Source organism: Olea europaea, unplaced genomic scaffold, assembly GCF_002742605.1.
Source record: "Olea europaea var. sylvestris unplaced genomic scaffold, O_europaea_v1 scaffold3032, whole genome shotgun sequence".
Classification (NCBI taxonomy): domain Eukaryota; kingdom Viridiplantae; phylum Streptophyta; class Magnoliopsida; order Lamiales; family Oleaceae; genus Olea; species Olea europaea.
The window spans coordinates 17,693-35,390 of NW_019249000.1; the positions used below are offsets into that span (position 1 = coordinate 17,693).

The 17,698-nt window shown below is 31.1% G+C and overlaps 1 protein-coding gene across 1 annotated transcript; it reads left to right on the plus strand.

Moving 5' to 3' along the window:
* Window positions 1–7,743: 7,743 nt before the first annotated feature.
* LOC111384874 lies at window positions 7,744–10,720 on the plus strand. The gene is made up of 3 exons (XM_023009214.1): window positions 7,744–7,884; window positions 8,116–8,206; window positions 10,318–10,720. Exons 1-3 carry the CDS (start codon window positions 7,815–7,817, stop codon window positions 10,451–10,453), a joined length of 297 nt encoding a protein of 98 aa, XP_022864982.1. The 5' UTR covers window positions 7,744–7,814; the 3' UTR covers window positions 10,454–10,720.
* Window positions 10,721–17,698: the final 6,978 nt, after the last annotated feature.

A 17,698-nucleotide genomic window follows, 5' to 3' on the forward strand; every position in this document is an offset into this window, starting at 1 on the left:
TTACCCACCATAATCACACATTGAGTAGGAGCACTTATTTTCCCCAAGACATTCCTCAAAACAAGCACCACAATGCAGAGGATTATTCCTAATATCTACACAATTTCCATCACAACAAACAAGCCCAAATGCACAGACCCGGCCACATGACCCGCAGTTATTCGGATCCTTCATTAGATCCTTGCAAAACTTGTGAAAACAACATGTTTTGGCTGATCCAAAATTAGGGTTTTTCTCTGGATCCATGCATACATTTGGATCATTGCCACACCATAAAACCCTTTTTCTCCCTCTGAAAAAATTGTAGTGTGTAGGGTTTTTATCAGATTCTTGAATTCTTCTTGTTTCAGATGATGCAGCAAAGCCATTGGAAATAATTATAATTAAGAATAAGATAAGTAAAGGACGATTTTTGATGAAGTGGGGTTTTTGAAATAAGAGATCGTGAAAATATTTTGAGGAAAAATAAGCATTAAGCATGGAAAAGTGAAAGAACTAAGTGAGAATGGGGTTTTGTACACGATAGAAAAGAGCATTCTTGGGAGAAAAAAAAGCTTGAAGAAGACTGAAAAAGTTATTGATATATTATTGATTATGATCTTATAAATTAAGTAACAAACTTAGTTGTTTTTCAACGATTAGGTTTGGTGAAACTAATATTTTTGAAATGAGTCGAAAGAGCAATAGAGCACCTATATGAGTCATGAGATGATTTTGTTATTCATATGCATGTTGTTGACACACAATTTAAATAATATCTTCACTGAAATAATTTAACCTCACAATTTTTTCTAATAGTAAATTTAGTATTTAAGAATAATTTAAAATTTTCTATATTATGTACTATGATCATTATTTTATGATCATTATTTTATAATCTAAGCTAGTTATACATTTATATATGTTTCCATGAATGCTTAATCCTCTTGGTCAATGTTCGCATGAGCATCTTTTAACTACTCTCATTTTCTATGTAGTAGCTTACAAATGATGTCATCACAAAGTATCAACATTTGACGAGCCTAATCAGAAATGCAATGCAGGCTAATGATTTTGAAGTTCTAACAAACAATGATGCTTAAATATCTTAATTAATTAGGCATCGTATCGAGTTATAACTTAGGTGGGACGAATCCCATATCTGAGTTTTTGGCATTTGGGTTTGAACCAAACCCTATAGCAAGTTTTGTGTGTACTAGATTACAACAAAGTTTGCCTTTTACGATATACATTGCATACCATAAATAATACTTTAAGGCGTATAACAACATACTGTAAAAAGTGAGTCTTTTTTGCACGCCGCACAAGGAACGTCATTATTCATTTTATAGCGTACAACTGAACACTGTAAAAAGCATCCTACTTTTTACGGCGATCAAATTTATACGCCGTTTATATTCCTCTTACGGCGTTCTTTTACGGCTTGCATTTGTACACCGTATAAAGTGTTAAATTCATAACATTACGACATTCTTTATAGTACGTCGTAAAAATCAAGTTTATATTTACGGCATGCCTAAACACGTCATAAATGAGCATTTAATTTTTTAAAAATTATTTATTTATTTCATTACCGTTAAACCTGTAATAATTACAAAATGAAATCCATATATAATTAACTTTTCCATTGTTTTGATAAATAGAAATATTGAGTATGGTTCAATACAATATGCCAGTATAAAACAATCCTCTAAAATTTTCAATTACTATTTTATGTGCTAATTGCCATTCAGCTAATAAGCTCGTGGATATCAAGGTTCTGTCATAATAAAAAATGATTAAACCATATCAAAGTTCACTTCTTCGATGGACAGTTTAGCTATCCCACAAAATATCAACTCCCTGCACACCACAAAAACAATAAGGATATAAATAATAAACATGAAAATCAAAAATATATCACGAAATATATCAATTTCTATCTAGTCAACAGAGTACACCTGACAAGTAAAATACTTGAATATAATGTTAGTAAAACTATAAAGAAAAATTGATTAATATATGATCTTTAACAGAAATGTATCTATAAACATCATACCTTCCAAAAAAAAAAAAAAAAAAAAAATTAAGGAAAAATACTAACATATAGAGCCATAAAATATCAACACATCAAAACAACCCCTTGCAAAACTTCATCATGGCATGTGTGAAGAGGTCCATATAATAGTACATAACAACATATAATAGGAGAACTCCTTGAAAAAAGAAAATAGAATTATGAAGATAAGCATCAATGATTGAGGTAATTTCTTTCGAATGCCGTCATGATCTCAAGTCATTTTATATAAATAATCATTTTGGCAGCCAAGTAAAAACTTAATGTTCAATTCAAATAAACCACCTATCAACTTCTTGATTTTAAACAACTCAATCTTCAATTGAGACCGAATGTAAAGGTAAATAGAATTAAAATTGAAAAGAAGTTAAGCATACCCAATCTTCAATTGAGACCGAATGTAAAGGTAAATAGAATTAAAATAGAAAAGAAGTTAAGCATACTTTTGTTGTGATTACGGCAAATCCTCTTCGATGTACCTAATTGGCCGTGCAATTATACTTCCTAATGCATCTTCAAGAAGAAAAAGCTCACGTGTGGGGCGATATAAACTGACATTATCGATCATTTCATTAACCCAAACTCCAACATTCATTACTAAGGGGTACATGATGTACTAGATCACTTGGGTTTGTTGATGCAATTTCATCCTTTGTAACAATATTAGCTTTCCCAAACCAAGATAACAATCTGCATTTCTTATTTTGAAGGTCATCTAATCTATCCAAGCTTCTGTCTCTAGGCTGTGAAATCCATATCCAGATGTACAATTTATTATTTTGAATATAAAAAGTATATGTAATTTAAAATAACATTCACTGATTCTAGTTTTCCGCTTACATTATCTTCTTGTTCAGTACTTTTACTGTTAACTTGAAACAAAGCTTTTAATTCTTTAGTTTCATCCATCAACTCTTGGACATGAGATTGCAAGTTATGATGGTGCACCAAAGCATTTAACTTTGAAGGAGTCGCATCAAAACCAAGAGCTCTTACCCGTCCTCAACGTTCTAGATCAAGTACTTTTGCAACACCATCGTCTTCAAGGGAGTGTTTGTTTGGAGAGGTAACCGTTTCTGAATATGCTTTTATTTTGTTCTGATATGAGAAAATACATTGATAGGCCAAAATTACCTAATATAAGCTTTGAATGATAAAAAATTACTAATAGCAATATAACATTACCAATGTTTCCCTAGCTGACTCATTAAAAGGTTCACCATTTTTTCGCGTATGTCCTTGAGTATAAACATCATCTCTTGTTATGGGATTAGGATCTTCGCTTTCAGCATGCTGCATTTTACATATTTCATTTGTGGTAGTTTGTAAACATTTATAATTTTTCAAACAAATTTAACTTTAATTTAACATTTTTTACCATTTCAGCTTCTATGCTATCAAAGCCCTTTCTACTTGTTGTATGTATCATGGTTTGACTTGCTCTCATTTTTTTGAATCTCTCTATCCTCTACTTCTATCTCTCTATTCTCTCCATCACACATGGCCGCTATTACCGAAGACTACAACAAATCTGGTTGGTGGTGGTGGAGGTGTGTGTGCTGTGGGTGCAATAGTGTTGGCGACACAACCAATATGTGGTGTTTGACCAGTTGTGGTGTAAATGTGGTGGGTTGGTAGGTTCATATTTGGTTGGTGGTGGTGGTGATGTTGCTGTGGTCGTGGCGTTGTATTGTTATCGTTGGTGGTAGTTGTGGCGGTGGAAGAGGTAATGATGACGATGGAATGGGATGAAGAGTGTTTATGACCAAGTATTGGTGGGGGATCGGGGGTTGGGTGTTTGGTGTTTATGACCAACTATTCGGTTCTTTGGCTAACTTTAAACTGTGACCTTAAACTATGATAATTTCTAACTAAAAAAATAATTTGTGACCAAAAAATTTGAAAATATGTGACCTATGAATTTTTTTGATCTGTGATTTATAAAATTTGTGATTTGTGACATCTAAATAATTTGTGATCAATTAATTTAATAATATACGACCAATAAATAAATTGTAACTAGACTTGGGTGTGGTTTCGACTCCAACCCAAAACAAAAACTAAATTAATCGATTTGGTTCGGTTAATCGGTTTGGATTTTTAGTCCAGATTTAATTTTTTTTAAAAAAATTGTTCGAGTTTTGAGCCCACTTAGATTTCAAGAACTAAAATAACCGAATAATTTTATATTATAAGAACTTTTGACTAACAAATAAAATCAGATTAATAGAGACAGATCAACAAAACTTAAAAAACTTTGTTACTTTTTTATGTATCATGTAGTTTGACTGTTTGAATAGGAAAAAGTGCTAAGTGCAACATAATGAGCTTGTGAAAGGAAATGTCTGGTGCTATTACTTAACGGAAACATCATAAATTGGAGAGAATCAATATATAGTTATGAGATTATGACTTATCTTTTGACTTTTATTTTTCTTAAATTAAAAAAAAAAGTAAATATGTAAGTGGATTGGGTTGGTTCAGTTAATCAATGATTTAAGATTTCAAATAATGAATGAACCGACCAACCATAATTTTTTTTAAAAGAAAATCAAACCAAACCAATTATCTATGTCGAATCGACCCCCAGTCGATTCGGTTTGATTGGTTTGATCGATTTTTCAATTTTTTTGTCTAGATCTATTTGTAGCCTATAATTATGTACAAGTGGCCATTAATTGTATAATTGTGACCTTATTACATTTAATTAATAAATAAATACCTTATTTTTGTATTTTTTAACTTAAGACCTAAAAAATGAATTGGTGAACTTCCCCCGTTTCAACCCCATTTTTTCTTAAAAAAAAATGAAGGGAAAATTGCAGTAGAAGCCAAACATTAGCATACTTTTTCCAAACTTTTGATTTGTTGCAGCCGTCACCCCTAACCTTTCCAAACGTTGCAGGTAAAACCTTTTTGGACGATTTCCATCCACAATTCCGTTAGTTGACCAAAAATTTAACTTTGACCATATTTTTAATATTTTAGAAAGGGGTAAAAGAGTAAATTTTCATTTATCACATTAAATAAGAATTAAATAAAAAAACACAACCCTCTCTGCCTCTCTTCTTCTTCCTCCCACCCCACCTCCACCTCAAATCCCAAATTCCACACCAACCACTGCCACCTCCACCTCCACCTCCATCTCCAAGAGAATTTTTTCATTGAACAAAACCTAAGAAGATAGGGGTCCCATTCACCAGAATCTAGATAATAAGATGTGTTCCTTTATTATTTTTTTTCCCTCATCATTCAAAAAAATTTGCAGTGAAAGTGTCGTTGAGTGGAGCCAAGAAGGAGTCGTAGGGGGAGAGCGGGTACTGCACACCATGTTCGCACGCATCCTTATGGGCTCTTCTTCTTCGTCTTCCATTTCTTCTTTACCCCCCAGCGTATTTTAACTACTATCTCACTCCCTACGCCTTCCTTAATTAAACCAAGCAATGAAGCAAATCCTCTAAAAGAAAGTTTGTTCCTGTTAAGTCAAATACGTTGTTTTCTCGACTGGACTTTTAGGGATTCTGTTTATATATTTCATTTTGGGGGAAAAAGGAAATGGATCCGTGTCCTTTTGTACGATTAACTGTAGGGAATTTAGCGTTGAAGATTTCGGTGGCGTCCAAGCCAACGAGGTCATGGTGCATCCTTCGTTCTCTCCGTGTTTTTGCAAAATTAAGCTCAAGAGTTTCTCATTACAAACGGCGGTAGTGCCGTACATTCAGCCAGAGAAAACCTAGTTCCCTGACGAAAACCAACAAATACTCATCGTCAGTTTCCACCTTAGCAAGTCTGATCTTGACCGGCTCAACGGGAAGTCGTTGCTTTTTGCTACCACCAAGAATTGAGGTGGAGATTTTGTGGAGGTGGCGGTGGTTGGTGAGGAATTTGAGATTTGAGGTGGGGTGAGAGGAAGAAGAAGAGAGCCAGAGATGGTTGTGTTTTTTTTTTTTTTTTTTTTTTTTTTTTTTTTTTTATTTAATTCTTATTTAATGTGATAAATGAAAATTTCTCTTTTACCCATTTTTAAAATATTAAAAATGTGGTCAAAATTAAATTTTTGGTCAACTAACGAAATTGTGGATGGAAACCGTCCAAAAGGGTTTTACCTGTGACGTTTGGAAAGGTTAGGGGTGATATCTGCAACAAATCAAAACTTTGGGAAAAGTCTGCTAATATTTCATAGGTTTGAGGCTTTTGCTGCAATTTTTCCAAAAATGAATTTTTGAATAGGTTTTTAACCTCATTTTAACAACACATTTTCAATAAAATAATATTACACGTAAATTCAAAATTTTTCTTTATTTTTTAACCACACATTTTCCATCAATGCACTATTCAAAAATTCATTTTTTGATAAAAATGGGGATCAAACAAACAAGGGCTAAATACCTAATTTATGATTTTTTTTTCCCCTTAGGATCACGCGTCTCTCGAATGGGTTGCTTTCACTTGAGCCTAGCTTTTACTCAAGGCCCAAGTGATACTAGAAACCTGGAGAAATTAGAGGCCCAATTATTTGAGCTTTTCTGGTTGCCGCTTTCGTTTGATGAACTTGTTGACTGGATCAGACGGTTTTTTTTTTTTTTATATACATTATTTTATTTTATTTTATTTATTTTGTTGGGTGTTACACTCTTGCTGAGATTACACCACGCGGTTAATTTTCAACCCTAAGATCAGTCTTCCGAATGGTTCTATTAAAAATTTAAAAGCAACATTTTGAAAATAGATCAAGAAAAGTGAAAGGACTAATTGTCAAAAAGTAGAACCGAGATTGAATTGGGGTCAAATATGGTTAATAATAAATAAATAAATAAATTTCATATAGTAAAAAAAATGTTAGATAACAGGATCATAATAAAAATCCACAATTCGAGTTGTTGATACAACAATAAAAGAGAATGCCAATGCCCAACCATGAAAAGTACTATAATAAGTAGGTAAAAATTGTAGATTATGATCAAACTAAGGTCGACAATATTGGCACCATTTTATAAATCCACTACATCTCAATTGCATTAAAGGTCATTAATCATTATTTATTGTTATATTTATGTCCCTAACTTTTCTTTATCATTATTCTTATCTTAATCTTCCATTAGTTATCGCATCTTATCATGAACGGCAATTTCATTCATAAATTATTTCGGTATGATTTAAAATGAGGGATAAATAATCTTTTCACTCTCTCTTAGATAAATTTTTTGACGAAAATCATTAAAGACAAGAAGTGATAATTAATATAAAGTTATGATGAGAATGTACTGAATAAAGTTTGGAGTGAGAACGAGTAAAGATTTTGAACTTTTCATACAACTATTTAACCTAAATTAATGTTTGATTTTAACTTGAAAATATAAATTTATCCAAACAAACCATTAAACCACTAACAAATATTTAAAAGAAAATATTTTAAATTACATTACAGAAGAGGACTTTGCTATTTGTACATTCGGAGTTGATATTTCGGATGATACTCCTCTCACAAGAGGTGGCCACGATTTATTTTATTACGTGTGGACCCCCTTTCTTGTGAGGGAGCGTTATTCGAGATGTCAACTCCGAATGTACAAATAGCTTTATTGTCACGGAAGATTAGGGCAAGAATTGGGCCTGGCCAAACTTGAGGCCATAAAATTGACAGGCTAAAGCCTTCAAACTCAACGTGGCATGTCCAGATGACATTTCCTTCAAAACATTACACACTATAAAGGCCGAAAAGCTGAAAAGAAAAAAGAAAAAAAAAAAAATAAGAAAAATGGAAGAGGAGAAGGGAAAGATTGAATCTATCAGGGAATGGATCGTGGAGCACAAGCTTCGAACTGTTGGTAATTATATCAAAATCCCATTTTTACATATGTGTTTATATATGTATTTTATATGTATATGGCCTGGAATTTTAGTTTTCTGCGGTGGGAAACTTCAGGGGCTTCTATTGGCAACTGGAATTATGGGGTTCGATTGCATATAATTTGTGTGCGTGCGCGCGTGTGTGAGGCCTTGAATTTTTGTATTGATTTTGTGGGATTTTTATTTATTTATTTATTTTTTTTTTGAAGGCACTTTATGGGCAAGTGGAATTCTAGGTTCGTTGGCATACAATTGGTCTCAACCCAATATGAAAACTAGCGTCAAGATAATTCATGCTAGGTATGCTTTTCTGCTATTTGATTTTTCTTTAATTTTTTGGATTAATTTTGTGAGCCCGTGAAAAGTGAGAAAATATTGCAACTTTTAGATAACAGTAGCTTGGATGGTTTGTATGGAACCCTACCTTCTTTAATCCATTTGACACGTGCAATTTCTTTTCGGGTGATATGCCTGGAATTATGCTAAGAAATGTTTTCGTTTGTTTTGCGCGTGCTGTATTTACCATTTTCTTTTTGCTGTAATGATGCTGTAAAAATTTATATGTATGATTAACCATTATTGTATTTGTGACGTCTCCTTCTTTTTTTTTTTAATAGAAATGGAGAAATCAATTATTTCTCATAGTTAATCACATGTGAAATTAGTTCTGGGCAATATAGGCTAAGTTGATGGAATTGAGTTGGTGGCGTTGCATATTTGAGATAGTACTGGTGGATATAATCATAGAATTAGAGTGAATGTAATGCATAGTTGAAAGACAAAATCTATTTTAAAGATCCCAACTAAGTTCTGTTCTGCAGACCAGTGGTGTTGAACTTCTTTATTCATCTGAATTAAAAAAGGTCAGTTAGGTTTTCATCATTGAGTATTAAGAGGACATAATGTGCTTAAGATTATGAATGTGGATGCATTAAAATGGATTAAGTGTCCACGCTGAAAGATAACAAAAAGGGTAAGGATACGCTCCAATTTGTAGAATGAGCACCAATGGAGGATGAAATAAGTTAAAAGACAATTTAAATGGTTTAGACATGGCTTGTCTACATTTACATATCTCCTATTCACAAGAAAAACACAATTGTTGTTGAGTGTGGTGGGTAGTGTAGAGATTAACCAAAATTAATAGGGCTTTAGACAGTCCAAAGTTGTGATTTCATTACACATCTTAGAAGGCATAGCTCTTGAAATGGCGAAAAATGCTTTGTGTAGCTGATTCTAAATTTATTGAGAACAAAGCTTATGTGTTATAATTGTTCTTGTTTTTCATTTGTTGGAGAACTAGCCCATCCGTGATAAGTAATGAATAAGATTTTATTGAGTTCAGTTGAGTTTTCATTTCTTCGAGCCTTCAAGGACTATATTTTGACAACGCTACCGTAGTTGTAATTAAAAATGATTATAAACCAAAAAGCAAGGTTTTGGATAAAAACATTGGAAGCTAATTTTAATCATGATGTGAAGCTTCAAAACTAGAAGGCAAACAGATTTACTTTGTAGTTTTTTCTTGACATCTGCAAGGATTTGATGCAACGTGAGAACGCTTTTCTTCAACTACAACATAATAGATATCATAGTTGGTGAATGGTGATCTTAATAATGGAGTGTTGTTTTCTATCAGTGATAATGGTTTGGAAACAGGGGAAGATGAAAGAAATGTTGATAAGGTACCAGAAAATATAAAGCTAATCATGAGCTACTTAGAAGGGTGAGGGATGGAATTGATAAGAAAATGAATAGAATGAGAGAAATTGGACTAAGAACTTTAGAAGCTTTCTTTCAAGGAATTATGATGTTCTGATGTGAGCAAAGGGGGAAAGGAAGAGTGCAGTTTGTAGCGACCTTTTTCTAATTTTATGGACCTTTTTGCCTTTTAGAAGTTGTGTCGTAGGTACATGTTCTCTTTTGTAGCGATATTGTGTCATTTGCATCTATTATTCAATGAACTTTGATTTATTACAAACAAAGCAGAGAGAGCAGATTTTGTTTTATTTATGATCTGATTTTCCTATACTAATGCAGTCCTCTTTTCAATGTTGAAAGAATTTCTACTAGTTATTCATAGTGCTATATTTTGATTGGAAAATCAACTTAAAGTTTGCATGTTTTGAACTGGTTCGTACTGATTCTATTCTAGGAGTTTGCCTGTGAAAATGCCACAGTTACCTATTCATTTATGCATTAAGCCCTTTCATTACAAATAAATCATCAAGGCAATCTCATCACTGCTATAGCATTGTCTTGAAATTCTGAGATTCGATCCTTGGAATTCTGTTTACACAAATACATATTACTTTTCTTTGTGGAAGCGAGTGGGATGTCTTGATGTGTTATATGGTTTTTGTTACTTGTGTCATAGCACGAGTATTGAAATTATGTTCGTCGCAAATTAGGTTGCATGCACAGGCACTTACTCTTGCTGCATTAGCGGGGGCGGCCATTGTTGAGTACTATGATCATAAAAGTGGAGCAAAAGCAGAACGTGTTGTGAAACTTCTCGACATTGATGAACATCGACCAAAGAATTGAAGCTTGGCTTGATGGATAAACTCTCAAGTTTCAATTATTGTAACCAATGATGCACTCTTCAGATCTTGAAGTGGACTGGTTTTTATTATCAGTTAGGATTACGAGTAATATTGTATACGGTTCATTTTGCTTAGCCCTGGCCATTCCTATTAAGATCAATAATTTTCTTCCTATTAAATGCTTCATAACTATGTTGTATGGATGCAAGAGTTTTTAACAGGAAATTTAAAAGAATGGAAGCCAAAACGGAAATAGCTTCATTCTAGATGTTCTTTGTTTCTTAGTATTTTGGCTTGTTATTGTTGGGATTTTGGTGTTTTTAAAGTTACTTTTCTATAAATTAATTTAAAAGCCCTGGGACTTGCGTTTAGAAAAATAAGTTTTGTTTTCAGCTCTCTGAATTAATTCTCAAATAAATAAAAATTTAATGAAACTATTGATAATTCTGCTATTTAGTACATGTTTTGTGCAAATTAAAAGTTTGCTAAAAAGTTAAATCAAAATTGACAATTATTTTTAATCACACATGAGATTTATAATGTTTAATAATAAATTTTATCCATTTTTATTATAATAAATTAGAGTTGGACGTGCATTGAACGTAGTGCACGTTATTTTAAAATGTTTTATAAGTGCGGTAAAATAATATTTGATACAAATTTGTTGAGAGGATTGGATGAGTCTAAAATGAATTCAAGAAAATAAAATTTAAGATAGAAATTTAAGATAAAGAAAATTATACTATCAAAATACAACTTCTATAATCAAATTTTTGTGATGATAAAAAACTACAAATAAACAACTTTTTTTTTTATGTAACATTTGGTACATAAGAATTAATTGATAATACATGAATTTAAACATCCTTTAAAGTTCCTAAATTCTAAAATGGAAATAAATTTATCTATGATAACTCTAAATTCGTGTAGATTAAGATTCATCAAGTTAATATTTATTGAGTCTATATTAATTTGAACGTTAATTAATTGAGAATTAATAAAACGAAATTCATGCATGACAATAATTTTGTACTATTTATTATATATTAAAAAACGAAATGTAAGGTATCATTGAAGTAGTTAAATTTTGGTAGAGTCAAAATCCTCCAAAAAATTATTCTCACTTGATGTGATTTTAATAAATTAGTAGATAGATTGATTAAAAATTACATCAAATGGGACCTAAATTCCTAATAATTAATTCCAAGTATCAATTTTTTTTTTTAAATAGCCGAATCACGTTTCTTAGAGAATTATTTTTACATAAAGTAGTTTGTTGCTTATTGTTTCCCTAATTTCGAACCATACATCTCTGAGTATCTTATGATTTACAATCGGGCAGCTAAAATATCTTTACTATATCTTCTTCATGATGATCTTGAGATGGTGCAATTATTTTCATCTAGTATTTTTTCATATATATATATATATATATATATATATATATATATATATTAGTGACATTAGCAAATGTACATAACATAATATTTATTTATTTATTTTGTTTGAAGTAGATGTTCTACTAATTAATAATTCCCATTAATTGATAAATGATTGTACAATGTATCATACTATTAATTTAGGGGTGACAAAGTGTAATAGTACTAGTTTCAAGATTGACAAAATAAATTACTTAAAAGTAAGTTTGATTTATTTACAAATGTGGTTCAACAATCAACATGTAAGCTTCTTTGGAAGAAAGTAGAAAATGAAAATGTTTGCCCAAGGTTTTTATTATTTTTTTATTTTTGGGGGAAATTAATCCAGTACCAAAGTATTGGGACAAAATGAAAAGATTAGCTTTTATCAAATTTTTATTCACGAGAGGCATTTTTATTTTAATTTCGTAGTCCAACTTTCAACATAAAACGAGTATTCATGTGTAATACTAATGAGATAATTAAATAAGAAGAAATGTAAGAAATTAATTATTAGGGTTTGACTTATGATATTTAGTGAATCTTTAAAAATATAAAGTTGACTCAACTCAATTGAGAGTTTCAATTCGACTTAGAGTGTGTTTAGGAGTCATTTTTATGTAAAAATGCATTTGGGAATAGTAAATTTATGGAAAATGTGTGGTTGAAAAATAAGAAATTTTTTTTTACTTACGCGTAATATTATTTTAAGGAAGAATGTGTGGTTGAAAAGAAGAAAGAAAAAATGTATTTTGAAAAAAATGGATACCAAACGGGGCCTTATTTTTACACCATTACATTGCACATTATGTCCATGAATTGTTGAAACATTCCTAAAAGTAAGATTGAAATGAATAAATGATTAGAGATCAAGTTAAACTAGTTGTGTAAAATTCTTGATTTGCAATTTTCGGGGAAAAAAAAAATTCTTTTAAACAAGTGGGCCGTAAAATGGTAAAAGAAAGTTTCTTTGTGAAATTCTTGCTTTATGAGTAAGATTTAATTTTCTTTGTTTTCAAGAAAAGTGCATTGAAGAATTTCTCATGTATAAACAAGGGAGAGAAGCTTAAGGTTAAAGTGTACATTCGGGGTTTAAGGATTGACTTTGTCAATTTATCAATATGGAAACAAGAAAGTATAGATTTAGGAATTTGTAGGGATAAAATGGATATTTAAGTAGAGGTGTCAAAATGAATTGAATTGTTCAAGCTCGATCAACTCGACTTGACTTTCTATCGATCCATTTGATGCACTTTTAATTTTTTTTTCCTCATTCTATTAATAAAATTAGGGATAGGATTGGGTTTGGTTTGAATACAAAGAAAAAGCAAGGAACTTTTGATGTATATTTTCAGAAAAAAAAATGAATTGGAAAATAGAAGCCATCAAGTAAAAATTCTTTAATGTGTTCTAAAATTTTACATATTTAAGAATTAAAATTTTATATTCCCTTTGTGTCTTAAAAGATTCTAATATTTAACGTGATTATTAATTTAGTATATTGGTTTGAATTGTAACCGAAAAAGATTATTATTTAAACAAAGTTACTAATTTAGAAAATTCATTTATTGAGGTTTTACTATACAACATTAATAAGAAATACATTATTAATATTTAGTACTACATTAATTATAATAAAATAAAGCTATATAAAGCTTGTTTGGCCAAGTTCAAGAAATAGGTAACTTTTAAGTGCTTTTTATTTACAAACACATTCAAACGACTTAGGGAGTGTTCTCTTTGTGTTTCAGTTTTGTGTTTTGAGTTTTGAATTCATTTTGAGTTTTGTGTTTTGAGTGTTTGTTTTGAAATTATTGAAAATGCGTTCTTTTTGTTAATTTCTCAAAACAAAAAAAAAATGATTTTTTTTTTTTAATTTTGAGAATCACCACAACACCACCTAAAAAAAAAAAAAAAAAAAAGTTGTTTCCCGCGTTTTCAATTTTTTCAAGTTTTACACTGAAAACGTTCAAAACGACAAAAAAGTCGTTTTGTGTTTTCTTCACAAATTTTTTTTCGTTTTCGAAAATTCGTTTTCAAAAACGGGAAAGAGAACACGTTTTCACCGTTTTGAAAAATCGAAAACAGAAAACGGCCCGAAAACAGTAAAGAGAACAGGGCCTTAATTTTTCCTATTTTCGAAGTTTATAAGAGGTATTTATTCAAGACATAACTCATAACTCTTTCGCTACTATTAACATAAATAAATTAGAATTATTTATTTCAAAAGAATTAAACATATTTAATTACAACTAAACTTTTTAAGCCAAGCCAAATATGTAATGTATAGCCAAACTTAACAATTAAAATTAAAAAAGAGTAAAAGATACTTTTATGTAACTTATAACTTCCAAACATTTTTTGCATAAATTAGTTATTTTTATTTTAATTACAAAATTTTACTTAAGATCATGTTTGAGCCACATTTTTTTTCAAAAAAATACATTCTCCAACAGTAATTTGACATCATCTCAACCACGCACTCTTCAATAAAATAATATTATACGCAAATCTAAAATTTTTCTTTATTTCTTAACCACATATTTCCCATCAATAAATTATTCAAAAATACATTTTCATTCTAATAATATGGTTGAAACAAGGGTTAAAAGATGACTCTTATCTTATTTATTGTCAAAAAAATTATGATACTTCAATTTTTACAAAATAACTTATTTTGATTCAATGCTTAAATGGATTGCTAAGTAAAATTTATCACGCAAGTAAAATAGATGATTATTCTTTTTAAAAAATTATTCTTTAGTGTAATTTGAAATCTTACGAGAACTTGATTAAGTTTATTTGACAAAGATAAAACAAAAATTTAAGTTTATCCAAAAAAATTTAAAAAAAGTTTAATGTTGACTCGAAATCCGACGGTGTTGAGTGGCCACAAATTCAGGCTCCTTTTTGTCCATGTGCATGTTATTCGCACAGTTAGACAACCACATTAGATTGCTCGTGATTGTAGTGGCGACGAAAGGTACGATGATCACTCCACGTTCATGTCAAATGAAGAAGAAGATATATTTGAGTGTAGCAGGGATACAATGGACAAGAGTATGAGTGCTGAATTTGAAAAGAGAATATCGAATATTGCAATTTATGAGTTTGATGCTCAAAGTTGCATTACTATTCTAGACACTAAGTGTAAGGTTTCATACTAAGAGAAAAGAGGTGGTGTCTATTAAACACTTGACACATTGCCACATCCCAAAGGCACACCGATCGATCTCAAAAGGTGTCAATTCCAACTTGTTGAAAATTTACTAAATCATGCATAGCAAAAAATAAAATAGATTTCAATTTCGACAAGGATCTACTTTGTAGTTAGACATAAAATGTTATATGAATTATGCATTTGTAGAATTTTGCAAGATCCTTTACTTATCTTGAAAACAAACAATCACGATCTGCAATCCATAATTGTCCAATTGTCCAACATCCAATAAAAATCCGCGCAAGAAACAAGGTTGAGAGAACTATGATTTTTTCTTTTCTTGTGCTAACAAGGATATAATTACGTTCTATTATATTTTTCAAATCCTAATAGCCTATTAATAGAAGTCTAAGTGGGCTTGACCCGTCGCTTAAACTTATCTCGATCTAATATTTAAGGAGTCCAATTAATTATATTTTGTCAATAAATTAATTAATTAATTAATTAGATTAATTAATTTGGGCTTATTAACAAGCAGCCCAATTAATTAATTGTTCAACACTTGTCAATTAATTAATTGCTCAATATCATTAGATGCCTAACGACGTAAATTATTATTTTGATCTAATAAAAATCGACAAATTAAAATACCCCATTTTATTTTATCACCTATCCACATCCATCGTCCCAAATTGATGTAAAGTAATGTGTCGGGGCAATACATGTGACGATGAATGTCATGTGGAATGAAAAAATAAAGCTTGTTTGTTTACTGTAAAACTATAATGCCTCTATTAATATACTCCGATTAATTACGAGATATGGAAGAGTGTTAATCTCGATTATTGCTCATATCTTTCATCCCACACTTAAGTCAATATAAGTTGAAACTTTTTTCAACTTATGAGCACACCTTGACCAACGATTTTATTATCAACTTAACCAAATGAAAATGTAAATCACAATCTCTTACTATCTAAAAATGACGAATCTTCTATTGATAATTTACAACCTTCATAGGATTCTTGACATGCCTGAACGTTAAAACAACATCCAACATCATTAAAGTATGATCATCCCCATATAAGGCACTATGATGACCTCAAATCGAATGATCAATTTCGCTATCGAACGTTAAAGATTAACTATTGACACCCAAATAATTATCCATGTGAAATCTCTCTAGCATGTGTCTAATGTTGTGTTCTTTAATGAAACATTCATATGTTCATTTAAATGTCATTCGATCTTAACTTATGAATAAGCTATTTACTTCAAAAGTGAGGAATACCATATGCGATGATCTAATCCATAATAATGATATTTGTATTTCGTTATTACTTACAATCACGGATAATTCAAGATTCAATCATATATAATTTATCTCACAATCAAAACTCTATGTGATTAACAAGTTATTAAGACTTGAATCTTCGAATTCTATTAGTTTAATAAATTCAGTTTATTGATAGATCTTGCCAAAAATAGAATGCATCAATTATTATATTAAAAGTGTATGTGTCTAAAATCGATTCGTTCTAGGACATAACACTTAAACAACTATCATAGACTTGTCGTCATTTTTAACTGGCTAAAAAGAAGCCATTATATATCATAGGCATGCAATCTAAAAAGCTCATCGAGCAAATCTACTATAGGACTATCAAATTTGTTAGACGTATTGAGCATCTTTGTGGAAAATAATTTTTTGGTTGATTGCGGAAGATGCCTTTCATAGGATGAATAAAACCACTTGTATGCTAGAGTTTACAACCTTTTTCACCCCCCGGAATATAGTTCAGTGGTGCAAAAGATAAGAGTGAGGTTATCTCATGCCTTGCTGGCAGCCGCAATGTGGGGGTTCGATTCCTGAGAAATGGAATTTGACTCCTTGTAGGCGCAGTGTACAAGTAACTCTTGTTTTCTGGTCTGTTGGAGCACATTCCATAATTTACCTCCTTCACAAACCTCTAGGGGCGCGACAGTGAGGACCCTCAAGGTTGGGGTTCAACCTTTGAGTTTATAGCCTTTTTCATTTGTGGGCCCCCTATATACACAAGAGTGTAACATGTGGTGGAGTTGTTCATAGGATAGGCCAAACACTTTGAAAATTCACTACAGCATGAGATGATACCTTGTCTCGAAAGTGCTACTGAGGTTAAGGTATTGTCACTTCGAACGAAGTGCCCCAATCACCTCATCCAGCTACTTAATCGCTTCAAAGGGAGTGTGGAAGGGACTAGGCGACGCGAAGTGTGGACCTCCTTGTAGAACAAGGCATAATATTTATCCAAGTGCATAATTAGTCAAATGTAATTTTTTATTTACATATTGAGTATTTTCATTTCCAAACATTTTGGATAAGCTACTTTCTTACTAGCCACTTTTAAGCAAAAAATATTACACTACAATATTTTCAACTTAGATTGATAAAAAAAAAAAAAAATCTCTTATTTAAAACTTGCTTATTTATTCATGTTACAAGTACTCGTTTTGAGCTAAGACAATTAGACAAACATGGTCTTAAGAACGTGAAAATTATTATGGAAAGAAGCGAGAGTCACGCCCCAGACTGCAATCTTACGGCGAAATTTCATGCAAAGCCCTCCTTCTCCTTCTCCGCCATCATATATCACTATTTCTATTTTTGTCTTTCTCACATAACCCC